At 35.0% G+C, this 14,456-nt stretch overlaps 1 protein-coding gene across 2 annotated transcripts in view; it reads left to right on the top strand.

Annotated features, from left to right (window-relative positions):
- The window catches only part of ENTREP2 (endosomal transmembrane epsin interactor 2), a 122,928-nt gene that overhangs the window by 58,658 nt on the left and 49,814 nt on the right, over positions 1-14,456 (top strand). For both annotated transcript variants that reach the window (XM_068410400.1, XM_068410399.1), the window contains exon 3: positions 11,876-11,986. In XM_068410400.1, the coding sequence (XP_068266501.1) occupies positions 11,876-11,986 (111 nt within the window). The remainder of the gene's footprint in view (positions 1-11,875; positions 11,987-14,456) is intronic.

The following is a 14,456-nucleotide window of genomic DNA, read 5'->3' as shown; positions in this document are numbered from 1 at the left end:
TTTTTGGCATATGACTGCTAGTGACCAAAAAAAGGTTTTTACCACAGGAACAAACCTATTCACATCATAGAGAAAAGCAGTTTGTGACAGTAGGAAACATGAAATGTTTGAGGGAGTCAGAAGGAGAAAACGTATTAAAACCTGTAGAGGGAGGGATTAGTGGGGGGTTTGGTGTATTTTGTTCAGTTGGTTTGGTTATTTTTTTTAAACAAGTAAGATTAATAATTTTATGCTGAATATTCAAAAAGGAAGTTGTTTCAATTCCAGCAGTTTCATTAACAGCTGTAGAGGTTTCTAATAATAGTAAAAAGTAGTAAGACAATTCATTGCACTTTATCAGAAATTGTGTGGAGATGACGAAGAGGTAAATGAGCATATTTTTAGTTTTCAGATTACAAAAATGAAGTATCTTTACTTTGAGCCCTGATAGTTGATGTAGTCTGAAGAATTCTAGAAGCACTGAAGGGTTTTTAAAGTCAAAAGAAGCCAGATATGTAAAGGATTCAATGTATTTTAAAATTGTAAATACCTACATTGAACAAACTATATGCAAAACCAACTTCTACTAATTTTTCACATTTCTACTGGTTTTGGCATCTCTGCCTTGTAGAGTACCAATACGAAAGTGATTACACACAGCATAATGCAGAAGCAGATTGATAATAGAAGCAAAAGCTATTTTGGTATCTGTGATTCATTTCCTACTGAATTCCTACAGCTAGTAGATTCAAACTTCCACTGAACTCAATTGATCCCTGTTTATTTACAGTGTATAAAGCATAATCATTGCAGAAGATTTTAAACTGATGACTTAAAATGACTTAGCAGACTTAGTGGATCCGAGTTTGAGAAAAATTATGTTTATGGCTCAACATTTTAGTTGCTCATATATTGCAGTATTTAGCTGCTCAGTGTTGCAAAATGTTTGGGTAGAAAAGCTGCACAAATCTATAATAATGCCTTCTTATAGCTTACTTCCTTAATGACGAAAGTAAAAGTATTCTGGTGTCACAGCTTTGAGAGAGACCACGCAATTGTTCATTAATAAGAATAATTGCACATGAGTAGTTAATTGCTATTAATATTTTGGGAAAGACAGATGCAAAATATCTGTGTATCTGACCTTTACAACCTGCTTCTCTCTAATTACGCTACTGCCAGGGAGGGCTGCTTTCACAGTCTTTTGATGCCTGTCCTTGTCAGCAGGACAACATGAGCTTTTATTTCCTCAGGGTATTCTGCTACAGATGTTATGGAAGGTTAATTTATATGGCGTAGCATTTCACCGACACTTCCATGGAGGTGAATCCTTTCAGCAATGTGACACTTGCAAAAGGTAATATATTGTATATATGGAGGACCCTATTAATGCAGTTGCTATGGAAGTATAAATTCAGTCTTACGTAGATTTGTTTTAAAGTTATTAGACTACTCACACTTTTTTTAATATATTAATTTCTAATTACTGATTTAGCTGGCTGTTTTGTTTAAATATGGATTGTTCTGTTATATATAAAACTAATGCAGAAAAATGTCTTCTTTCCTAAGCTAACCATGTTCTGCCATTGTCGTGGAACATTTTTGAGAAATAGTATTTTATTAGGTAATTTTTAAAAGTTTCTATTTTTACTTCCTCAGAGAATATGTTGGAAAGAAAATTAAACTGGTATGGCTGAGGTAGTTTTAAATCTGGCTTATGTGGTCAAAATTCTATTCAGAGAGCATTTGTGTTGAAGTGTTCATGATCACACTGGATATAAACTCTGCTTTTTCCACCTGATTGTAGAGCTGCAGCAGTCATTTTTGAAGCATTTCAAATTGACAACATTTTGAGTGGCATTAAAATAGGTTAGTGCTGTTTGCTTGCTTTCTCTTTCAAAATAATGTTTTAAGTTAGATGTCACGTGCATGGATTTTTATATTTAGGGAAGCACTGGTGTATAAATGGAGACGTCAGTGATAAAAATTGGACAATATAAACTACTGTATAAAATAATTTTTTTTGTCAAAAGGACTTCTGTTGACTGCCTGCATGTATAGTAAAGCTTATCTGATTAATTTTGTTGCAGTATTAACTGCAGATCATTGAAAGAGTCTTTTCAGTGCTTATTTTCATGTAGCAAGCTTTGTATGAGGTTCTGTAGTGTACTGGCTGTTATTCTCCCTTGCACTTTTAATAGATTATTTGGCAAAACTTAAACTTGTTCTCTGCTATGAAAATAATTACCAGCAAACTTTGCTTTGTTAAAATTCCTGTTGGAAGTGTGTTGTATTACTTGAATACTTCAAGAGAGAGCTTAAATTTTATCTGTGAAAAAGTAAAGCTTCTCTTTTTTCCTTTTTTTTTTATACAGTAGTAGCCTGTAGGCCACTGATGTTAAGATCAGTATAAAATGCACTTTTCAAATGAGTGAATGTGAAAAGAAGTATGTCATATAGTATAATACAATATATAGTATATATTTATGATGTAATTCTATAATTTATATTTTATAATATAATTTTTTAGTTTAGATTTATATATTTGTATATTTATTGGAAACTCTGAAAGTTTGGATACTTTGTAGTGAAGATCAACACGCAGAATCTTGGAGAATTTGAGGGAACCAGTTTCAGCATGTAAATGTTGGGGGGCAAAGGGGTATGTCTGTCGCTCGTGCAATAGATTGACACAATCAAACACCTTATAGGCCCAAGGTTTCTAGCAGACACGCAAAATCTACTCATTTCAGGAATCTTTGGTGCAAAGGTCTTGAAAGCAAATAGTAAGACTTTTAGTATGAATGTGCATGAAGCAGTGGTAGTGCCTTTGCCTGGGACATGTTCATCCCCATGGCAGATGGATGCCAGGGCAATGCGGAGAGTCTGAGGCTCCCTTTTGGAAAGGAGCCTGTTGCAGTGTGGCTGCAAAATCCTTTTATTTTTTGCTTTGTCAGAATTTCTTCAGCTGTTGCTGCCATCAGCACCTTAGCAAAGAATGGAAAAATAGAAGCAAATAAGCCTGAAACCTAAAAGTTAACTTCTGTTGCTACTCACTGGGGTGGGGGAGAAGGCGGGGGGACAAGAGAGGAATGGATTATTGTTAGGGCATGAAAAGGGTTTGAAACAGGCTGAAAAGTTTTTTAGATATCAAAATTAATTACTGCAGATCTAGATCTACATGCGTTTGCTGCCCTGCTAAGAACGTCAGGAAGACGATATAACCAGCAGAGCAACTAATAAAATCATCTGTTTGGAGTAAGCTTTTCATTTTTGGACAGGACTGAAAGTTATCGGGTGCTTCATTCTCAAGTAACAGCTCAGGTACTCCATGAGCTGTAAGATTCTGTATGGCAGCTTTTGTTTATGCTTCAGGGGAAAAATGCTTTGGTTACCAAGCATCCTTGAATTACTCTTTGTTCCTTTTAACACACTTCAGAAGGGTGTATATGTTAAAAGTGTTAATTGGAATCAAAATAGCAGGAAATGAATGGATGCTGAAGTATCTAGTTTTGACAAATTTCTCCTTAATTAATGTTTCTGAGCTGAGACGATGAGAGCTTTATTACTAAATCACGCTCCCTGTTACACTTCCGTAAAGTTTAACTAAACTGTAAATTGATACTGCTGTAATACAGCATTACAGAAATAACAAACACATATTGTTGTGTGTAGAATATAACAATGCTAAACTCACTGTTGTGTTGCAGTCCTTTAACCGGGTCACACTTGAGGAAATAATGTGTGGTCATCAGAATTTCCACCTATGCAAATTGCCTTTACTGACAGGGAATTTCTTGAAGGCATTGAATGCAATACCATTACTGTGAGATATTAGAGGAGGTTTGTTTTGATATAAATAGATCTTCCCCTTTATCTGTCTCTGTACTCCTGTATACAGACACAAGGTTGCGTTTTGAATTCCAGGGTTCTAGAAAAGCTGGGGAAGCATTACCAAATCCCTAACTTTATTATTATTGTTGTTATTTGCTACACAATGATACGAGACGAAAGTAAACTACTTCTTCTGGCCTTTAAATAGGTGGTGGTCTTTGTGATGCAAATCCTACTGGAAACACACAGTACCCCTTTCTGTTGTGCACTGTGCTCTTGTCAACAGCTTTCAGATAATTATTTTGAAAATATGACTTGCTGACTCTTGGTCGAAGCTGATTGCTACTCTAATAATAAATAACATAGAGTAGGAGAGAGGCTATTTTTTTCTTGTAAATTAAAACCAGTAGTATTTATTATAATCTCAATGGCATAATTTTTGAAGTTCTAGTTAGGTTTTTCCACAGAAAATTTGTATAAAGAAATATAGAAATGAAGATACAACCAAGCAACTAGTAAAAAATTAATTAAATTACAAGATCTATTTGAATGAAAACAAGTTAATAGGACTGTAACATGGTCAACAAAATCACGTACACCAAGTTTAATTTTAGAAGTTTTCATCTGAAATATTTAGCTTTGAAATTAGAAATAGTTCCATATATTCTAATATTTATACCAAGGTTTCAGCTTTCTCTTAAAAAGTTAAATAGCTTCATTAGACCTAGTCAAAAGAAATTTTCTCTGGAGGAAATGTAATTTAATTTAGTAATGTCTGGAATTGAATGTTTTTATATATTTTAGGATAAAACAGAATATAATTTATGACTCTTAACATAAAAGCATTAAGATCTTTAACCTGATGCTGTGCCACACAGCAGGGAATAATTCTGCCTATTTAATATAGAACATTGCTTTAGACCTAGAGAATATGTTTTTGTTCAAACCTTTATTTTAATTTAGGCAAAGGACATGGAATGCTGAATTAAACAGATCCCAAATGACAACACTTTTTCATTATCAGTCTCTTCTTGGCAAGCGTTGAGAAATAATTTTGAAAGTGATGTAATGAAACAAAAGAATCTCTATTCTGGGGCAAATAATGGCAAGCTAAATTTTGTTGTTTCTTGTGCACTTGCAAACCCTTAGTTAGTAGTGTTTGATTGCCATTCCTGTGTAGTAAGTTTTTTAAATGGGCTCATTTTAAAATTGTGTGAGTTATCTATTTAATTCTATAATCTGTAATTCAATTTAGTTTGAGTTTCATCTTCTGATATTTTTGTGTTGTATACTTTATAGCTGAATAAATTACAAGGGCAGAAGGGATCAATAAAATCATGGACTATGATCTCTTAAAATAACAGCCCAAACAACCTTGACCATCAACTGCAAAACTTTCTTTGGATTTGTGACATATAGTCCAAAATATTTTAAAAAATATTTCAGAAAGTGCTGTCTGGTGTTGCCTTTGTGATGAACACTCCATCATGCTCATAGATACAGTATTCCAGTGTTAATAAATCTTACTAAAAATCAATACCTTAGTCTAAGTTTGTCTAGTTTTGGCATTCCACTATTACTAGCTGCTTATGCTTCTTTTTACTTAGTTGAAGACGTGCACTTTGGTTTTGTTCGTGGTAGGACCTTGTGTTGGCCGGGGGTTTGAGGTAGAGCTGTCTAGGCATTCTGCTGTGATGAATTGGGTAGGGAAAATCAATATACTTTTAAAGCCAGTTTTTCTTGGAATATAAACTGTAATAGTTACCTTTTATAATAGAACTAGAGAAGAGAGGATAGAAATTTTTAAAGGGTTTTTATATGAATCTTCTCAGAATCCAGGTAGCTTTGTGGGGAATCCTTGCTACTTTGCTTTCCGCAGTAGTTTTCCGAGTGGCAGCGCGCCACTCTGTTTGTCAGGTTCCTAACACAGTTTCTTCTCTCCTCTGTGCAACCTGGCTGCTGCTGCCTACTCTGCCTGCGCCTTGAGCTCTGCTCTGTTCAGACGCCCTCTGGCCCACCTCTTGCAGTCCCAGCAATCTTCCCTGCCTTGAGTAAGCCCAGTTGCTCAGTAAGAGGAAGCTCATCTGGGACAGGCTGCACTTAACCACGTGCTTCTTAATGCATATAGCACCCGCTGAACAGAAGTAAGAGGCACTGCCCATCAAGTCTTTTAGCCTGTGGATTCTGTGATTTAAGAGATTTTTTTTTTTTCCATGTTAGATTTCTGATTATAGAAGCAGGCAAAATTTGAGTGCATTTATTCTGAACGCTTTTTTCCTGGATGAATTATTTGAGTATACAGAAAACAATTTGATCAGATCTATTGAAATATAAAAATATCAATTAGATCATTGAGATAAAAGTAATAATAACCACAACAAAATATAATTACTACTACTTGATTTAATGAGAACTAATCCTGTGTTCTTAGTGTTATATGTTGCTAAATTTTTGAATTTCTTCAAAGCTTTCAAAGCTACGGTTGAAAGAGAGCATATATACAGACTATTATCTGTTACTCAGTATAACAGATCTTAAAACTTCATCATACTTATTATTAGGGGTGTGAATGTTTAGGGAAATAGGCAAGAAGAAATGTTAGTCTGAAATAAGGTATGAATGCACAGTGCTTTCCCATGAGCTCGCTATAAGCCGTAAAAATGTTATTTATCCCTTGGTGAAATGAGATGAGCTGCTTGTCTGCATTGCAGGGAAAGAGCATGCACATGTGTTTATTGTGGAAGCAATTCACTGACTTTCACAGAAAAGTCAGAATCTTCATACTAAATTCAGCATCTGGCTGATACAACAGGTAGCTTGTGTCTGTACCCCAGATAATCTTGCATTAGCGTAGTACTGGCACAGCTACTGATCTTACCGCTTCAAAATGCTTGGTGCTTATAAATGTTCAGGTCTGCTTCTGGTTGTGTTCTTCTGCATCTCTGTCAGGGAAACTATAAATACTGTAGAATAAACAATAATAAATGTTACTATATGTAGACCATGTAAACCAAAGCTTTGTGAGCAAAATACCATGCTGCAAGGTTTTAATCTACTTACAGAGTAGTTTACAGAGACAAGATCATTTGCCTCTGGCTATTCTTGCTGCTGCACAAATCATAAATGTATGCATTAAAATGTATATGTTTTAAACCACATTAAATACATGCATACATATTTAATGTGGTTGGAGAAGGTCTGTAAGATCTAATGTCAAACTACAGTGTCTCAAAAAACTTTCTTTCTACAAAGTATTTCAATAATGTAAAAAAGAAATGTTCTTTCAAGGATGACTTTATGACCTTTCAGAGAACTACAGGACAGGAATTAACAGGAAAACCCACATAGACACAGTATTACAAGTACAGAGGGATTGGCAGGTTTGCAGAAGCAAGCTTAACATGTCAGTTCCTGATTTTTCTCAAAGTACGTTACACAGTAGTGTTGAGTAATGTGTTTCATCAGCACAGAAGGTAACATTTTCAAAGTGTTAGTGTTTTGACTATCAAACCACTGAAAACCATGAGGGGGGAGTAGTGATTGAAATGCCAGCAATGAAAAGAAAATCCTATTTTGTATATATCTCCAAAATGAAAGTGTGAAGAATGAAATAAAAGCTTGCTTTTACAAATATAGTTTCATCTGATACAATATTTACATCACTTTTGGAGAACTTTAATTACTTTGCATATAGAGACTTCTTCGTCCTTGTAGTAGCAAGTCATTCTTCAAACTATATTTAACATGCACTGTTCCTCTTTGCTGTGCCCTTGATTTATTCATTTGCAGTAGTTATTTTGCTTTACATATTTCCCTATTTGCTTCCACATAGCTGGCATAAAGGTATGTGCACCCCCTTGGTATCAGGTACTGAAAATGTAGGGATGCTGCATATTTGATACAATTACTTATGGCTAAAGTTTTCAGTGAGTCAGCTTTGACACAGTTGTGTTTGATGTGAGGTTGTGTCATACTTTGACATTCAGTTCAAAGCGGAAGTGCAAACTACTCCTGGGAAGATGGCTCATTCTGGAATGGCTTATTCATCCTTGAAACTTTTTCTTCAAACACTTTAAGGGGCTTTGTGACAGAAAAATGCTCTATATGTGCTTTAGTCAGCAAAACAAACGGGTGTTTGCCCATAAGAAACAGCACAGTAAGATTCAACATGTTGCCAAAAGAAACTTTTGAAGCTCACCGAGCTCAAGCTCACAAGGCTGGACCTGCAGAAATCTGAAGGAGCTCTTGATTTATTTATTCTGGTACATAAATTCTTTATTCATACTTTTTGCAAATAGTTAATATGGTCAGATGCATGAAGGTACTTACGAAGTTATATGATCTCAAAGTTCTCACTTCACATCTATGGAGAAGGCATTCAGTTGAAGTAGCTTGCCTGAGGCCAAACAGCTGGTCATTAGCAGAGCCAGAATTAGCAGACAGACATGCACCCTGTGAAATCTGATTGTTCTTCTGGTATTACTTCCTTCCAGTGTTGCTTTGTATGTGAGTGTTGTTCTATCAAAGATATACGTACTAGGTATCCTGTGTAGGACTTATTGCTATTGGGGTAAATGCTACAGAGGAGGACTTAAAAGTTGAATTATGATAAATGCTGGATGACAGAGAATTTCAGTACTTGACGTTCAGTAATAGACATAAAATGCTCGGTGTTATTAGGAGACAAATACAGAACAAGCCATAATATCTTGTTATGTATGTCGCAGTTTAAATGCACGTGTTGAATGCTGACCGTAGTTCCAGTTACCTCATTAGAAAAGTGTAAGAGAAAGGTGACAGGAATAGTGATAGGTATGATGACTCTTTGTCTCGAATAAGACAGATCCAATTTTACAAAAGGCATTACTGGCCTGGAAAAGGTCAACAGGGCATAATTATTCATAATTTTTCTTAGCAAAAGGTGGCACCAAATGAAATGGCAAGTTTTAGAACAAAGAAAGTATTTTTTGAGACAGCTCGTAATGAGATCATGGAACCTGTTGTAAGGAAGCTAGTTTAACCATTTTTTACCTAAGGTTCATGCCTACAGTTTTGAAGCATCGCGTCAGGCATTGATTATCAGGAAGACATTACTCTACCCGCATCTGAGTTAGCACTTCCAAAGTGCACACTAACTTGTTACATCCCTAGCTGAAAGATTTAGAGGTGCTTCTCTCTCCCTGTGGGCATCAGTTTTGGACCATGTCAAGTCCTAGTATGAGACCACTGGGTAGATACTTATCCAGTGTGCAGTGTTAACTGTTCTGGGTCTCAGTGTGTATCAGTATCGTTACTGACAAAAGCCTTCATCTTCGACACCCACAGAAAATTGTCATTTGAGATGATATTCAGATTTTTATCTAGCACAATCTTTATAGAGAGCTGTGGGGATTAGACTACCGTTGGTGGAATTGTCCTGTGATTGACTTCACCTGGAGGGCTCTGATGATCATCTCTGGCTAATTCGTGTAGTAGAGGAGGATGGTATTTAGAATTATCCAGAAAGTGAATACCGGAGAAGAAACCAGAGTTACTTACCAGTAGTTAGGAGTTCAGGAAGAGTTTTCTGTATGTGTTCACCCTCCACCTCCATTCTTTTGTAGTTTGTACTTCTTTCATTTCTTGCTTGAAAGGAAACAATGTAGTATGGTCTTTGTGCAAATACGGAACATAAAGAAGGGACAGCTAATGAACTGGAATATAGGTGTCCATTAGGCACAAAATTTTTGGCCTTAAATGGTTGTAATACATGATTACGCACTGTATGAGTATGAGAACGCCACATATCGGTCATAATCTTACAGGTTTTTTTTAAGAATTTCACTCCTTCAGTCTTAATTACATATTATGTCAGATGCATAGTCCACACTTTCAATGACTTATTTAATCTTAAAATGAAAGCTTTGGCCAGTTTCATATTTGGCAAATTTATTTCTGAAGTTTGTGAGCAGAATTTTCAGTATATTAGTGGTATTAATTGAGAAGATTACATAGCAATGTAGAGGAATGCATTGGCACTTACATAACGCTTTGGTATACTTACAGTTAGCATGGACATTTTTGGAGCATTTCCTGGTTATAGAAGTTCAATAATGTCTGTTAGTTTTTCTTTAGATTATAATATGATGTGTTTAATTAAATATTTAACTGATGGTTACATTCAGACATTGTGAGGGCCATATCATTGCAAGTATTAATTTTGCAGTCAGGAGTCCCTAGGTATGTGTTTTACTAGCAGTTTTAACGGGTTTTTTTTTTTAAAGAATGTGGATGGTACTGAATTATCATTGCAATGGAATTTGAATTTTTCGGTTATTAAATTTTTCTTCTTTTGCATAAGAAACTGTGTGTGGTTCATAAAAAGAATATGATATAACCATTAATGTGGATTTACTCCAGGAGAATTTGCAATACAAGGTTAGCAATTGAAATACTGGCAACATAAAAAATAAACAACAAAACAAATAAGTAAGAATAAATCAATTTCCTGGTTTTGGTAGAAGTTCCGTTAACTGTTAAAATGAATTTGCAGTTAAAGGGTTAGAACAAGTATGTTAAAAATCATATTTAGTATGTTAGCAAGCTCAAAGTTTTAACAACTACTACTCTACTGACTATATTTTTTGCCTGTATTAGCAAAAATAAATGCATAAAGCTCTTGCGATACAATGATTAAATATAAAAAAAAAAGAAATAATAAAATGAGGTGTTATATAAATACTGAGTCTGCAAGGTATCCCTTAGTGCAGATTTTATACTAGTATCAGTGTTTCTCTGCCTACGTGACACTATATAGAGACACAGACATTATCTAGTTGCCCATTATTATATGGTAGCAATATGTCTTTTATTCTGCAAGGTTTGACTTTGACACAGATTTGTTGCAGATTCTTTTTCATACACACAATACAGGAGTGTTAAATTGTAAAAATACTTGAAATCTTGTTTTCTACCAAAATATGCAATGGAGATATAATTTAACCCTTAGATGTATCAACTGGGAATTTTTCTATCAAGTGAGGCTTAGGTTGGTGAAGAGGGAAACTATTCAGGTTCTTGTTTTTAATTTGAAAAATACTAAAAAAGATTCAACCATTTTGGATTTAAGGTTGCCAAAAATATTTGTAATATATGCATTGATGAAAGAAAATATCTTGTGAGAACAGTGACCGGAAAGATTGTAAACTATGGGCATGCACAAGGAAAAAAAGATACAACAGAATTTCTTACTAATTTTAGATAACTCAGTAGGAGTATGAGTGTTATATGGCAACGTGAACACTGAATATTTAAGGTGGCCACGTATTGAGCACATGTTTATTCTTGGCCTCTTACTGCTTGTGCCTTTCTATTTCCCTGCGTATTGAGTTCCCTACATATTGAGATTTCTATCTGCCTTCACTGGGCCAGGTTTTTTACGTTTAAAGCAATAAAATGATAGTTAAGCTGATGCAATCAAGTTAATTATTGTTTTGACATATTTTGAAAAGAGGAGAAAGGAGTAATTAACACAATGGGTAGATGATAATGGAGAATGCTGCTTAAATTGTAATTGTTGTTTAAAACCCAAGTAGTTAATATATCTCCAGAAATTTATTCACCTTTTTTTTTCCCCAACCTGTACAAACTCACGATACATGGCATTCACAAATACTTTTCCTCTTTAAGATACTCATATCCTTATCAAAAGGTATTTAAATTGTTTTAAGACTACTTTTGTTTATAAAAATACTTTTTCGAATCTTGTTAAAAATGCTCATTCATAAAACCCATTAAATTTTCAGTGTGTGTGATAACAGTGGGAGATAAATGGATGATTTTGAAATGGCTGGAGGAAAATAGATGGTAGTTAAGTCTAGTTTTGATGTAGCTTTCTCTTATAGTGCAAGACTCAGGATATTGTCTGATTAAAGAATACTCTGCTTTCTTCTTTAACGTGTATAAAATGTTACTGTCCATGTAATTGTATGACAGGCTGGAAGTTCTTGAACGTCTAAATGATATTTTTTTCTTGTTTGCCTCTTGCAGTGAATAATAATAGGTTGGTTGTTTTTTTTCACAGATAACCTTTTTCATGCTGCTGTCTGCAGTGTGTGTAATGCTGAACTTGGCTGGTTCCATTCTCTCTTGTCAGAACGCTCAGCTGGTAAAGTCCCTGGAAGGATGTCAGTTGGTGAGTAATGAAAAAGAAGTCTCTTATAAAGGGCAACAGATTTTATTTTTCATTTGTTTGGTTTTTATACACATATTCCTTTAATTTTCAAAACAGTAAGTGTTTAGTAGAGCCATCTATAGGCCTTACAGCATGAAAAAATCATGTTGAGAAAAGTTTGAGAGTTAAAGTGCTAATGTACTTACAGTGTTTTGTCACCGCAGAAGGTAAGTTGTAATATTAGAAGGACTTGCTTCTTAGTGTCATGGTACAAATGACGCTTAAACAGAATAGGTGGAATACAGGCCACATCAAAGCAATGCAGTGGTTACCATTTGACGTCAGCAGTATCAGGATTCCACCCAATAGCTCCTTATACAGCCAGTGTATTTCACAGATATACTGATAGTAATGTTTTGGTATGTGTATGTTAATATTTTATTTGCCAACTTAAATTAGTTCTTTTTTTTTAATTTCTAAAGCAAATGTACATTACTTTCTTTAATAAAATACAGAATAATAAAAATAATCATGATGTGACATGCTCTACATTATTAAAAGGGTACAGTATACCTAAAGTCTTTGTTTTTATTTTCCTCAGGAAAAAAGTATATATACATTGAACTCTTAATACATTTTCCAACATAAACTAACGAAGATGTCTACAGAACTCAACTCATGTCTGAAATCTCTGATTTAAAGTAAATAATAAAACAATTATTTCCCCCCATAAATTCGAGAAACAAATGACACTAAATTGTAAGATTGACAAATGGACTGGAGAATGTTTATGGATATGCATCAGTGCTCTTTTTAGTATATTCTGGCTGTCAGTAGGTCAATCAAACTGTTTAAACTGTATGAGTATGCACTCATAGGACTTATTAAGTATTACAAATACATGCACATATGGACCCCGAGACATCACTTTGAATGATAAAAGCCATTTTTCTCTCTAATGCCAACAGATGACTCCACAACATGCTTGTGCACCTCTTCTATTCAGCCATTGTTTTCCTCCTTTGTTCTAAGGTTTTTGTCCAGTAAAACTCTTCAGGCTTCTGTTTGCACACAATATATTTAATAAAACTAAGTTAAAATAATATAAAATGTTTTGGCAAATATTTCAAAAGTCACATGAAAAATACAGAACAGGAAAGCATTTGGGTGTGACCTGTCACATGCCTTCACCTTGTTTAGCCAGCTTTTAAGCCTGTGTTCTGTTTTCCTGTCACCCATCCTGTGTCAGAGAGGTGTGTCTGCAGCTTCATCAGTTAGGTAGTTTGGAACAGCTTAGGTATGCTGCTAAGCTTTCTACAGTGTTTGCAATTTCCAGGTGTGATTGGGGTAAAGGCTTTACAGAACCGGATGGATGGAGCCAGATAGCTGACTCAGTGGAAAACCAGCAGTGACCCAAAGAGAGGAAGGGAGGGTTTTTCCTAGAAAATATTTGATCCGGGAAATTCTTGATAAAGTTCCTGGCTCTCATTTTGATGGGGAGTTGGAGTTGTGCTGCAGAGCTGGAAAAATCAACTGGTGGAACCTGGAGCTGTTTTAACATGTATGCTGTACTTTGGAGTGCTATGGAAAAGTAGCTTTTTGTTGTGGGTTTGTTGGTATTTTTCATGAAAAAAGTATCTTAGGTATTTTTTGTGGAATATCTTTGAAGTGAGTCTTATTAATTTGTTTTGAGATCCTTGCTTTGGTATTAGGCCCGTTTAGAAGCTACTTTGAGGAACTGCGTTTAAATCGGAACTTCCCATGAAGACTTACAAAAATGGCTTTGTATCTGCATGGAAGAAAGAACCAATGGTCTCTCAAAATGAATGCTTTCCTAACTATATAATGCAACTATATAACTGTATTATGTGACCTATCTGCTATAATTTTCAAACACAGTATTTTGACCTGGAGTATCATTGTAATTAATATCTTAGGCTTGTGTCTAGACATCATGCTCTGCTGGTTGATACATGGTGTTCCATATTCTCAAGCAATGTCATTTTGCTACATCTCTCATATAGGATAGTATCAAAGCCCTAAAGCAAAAAAAAGGGAGGAACATTGGAATTTTGGAAACAAGAATTTACTTCTTCCTTGCTCAATAGCTCATTGTTTGATTTTTTGGCAAAATCCCCTAGGATTTCTGTAGTGTTTGATACATAAATTATTTCAGAACCAACATATTCTTAACTACTTACTGGTTTTGACATTTAATTGACTATAATAGTAAATTAAAAAAATGCGTGTGTATGTATATATGGTTGAGGGGAGCCGTTTGTACTTGTGTGTGCAGTCTTTCACCTCTGACCGAGTAGTAACCAGTGTCATTACTGACACGGTTTTGACAGATGTCCAGTAAGCTGTGTGAATAGAATTTAATCAGCAAGTCCTGTCCCAGATGGAGGGGAATGCACGTAGCAAGAACAGTGTCTTTGGTGCTGTCATGGCTTAGTGCATACATGGGTCTTGCTGCATGTGTATGTCTGCT

The sequence above is a fragment of the Nyctibius grandis genome, chromosome 11 (assembly GCF_013368605.1).
Source record: "Nyctibius grandis isolate bNycGra1 chromosome 11, bNycGra1.pri, whole genome shotgun sequence".
Lineage (NCBI taxonomy): Eukaryota > Metazoa > Chordata > Aves > Nyctibiiformes > Nyctibiidae > Nyctibius > Nyctibius grandis.
This window is presented reverse-complemented; position numbering and strand designations above follow the sequence as displayed.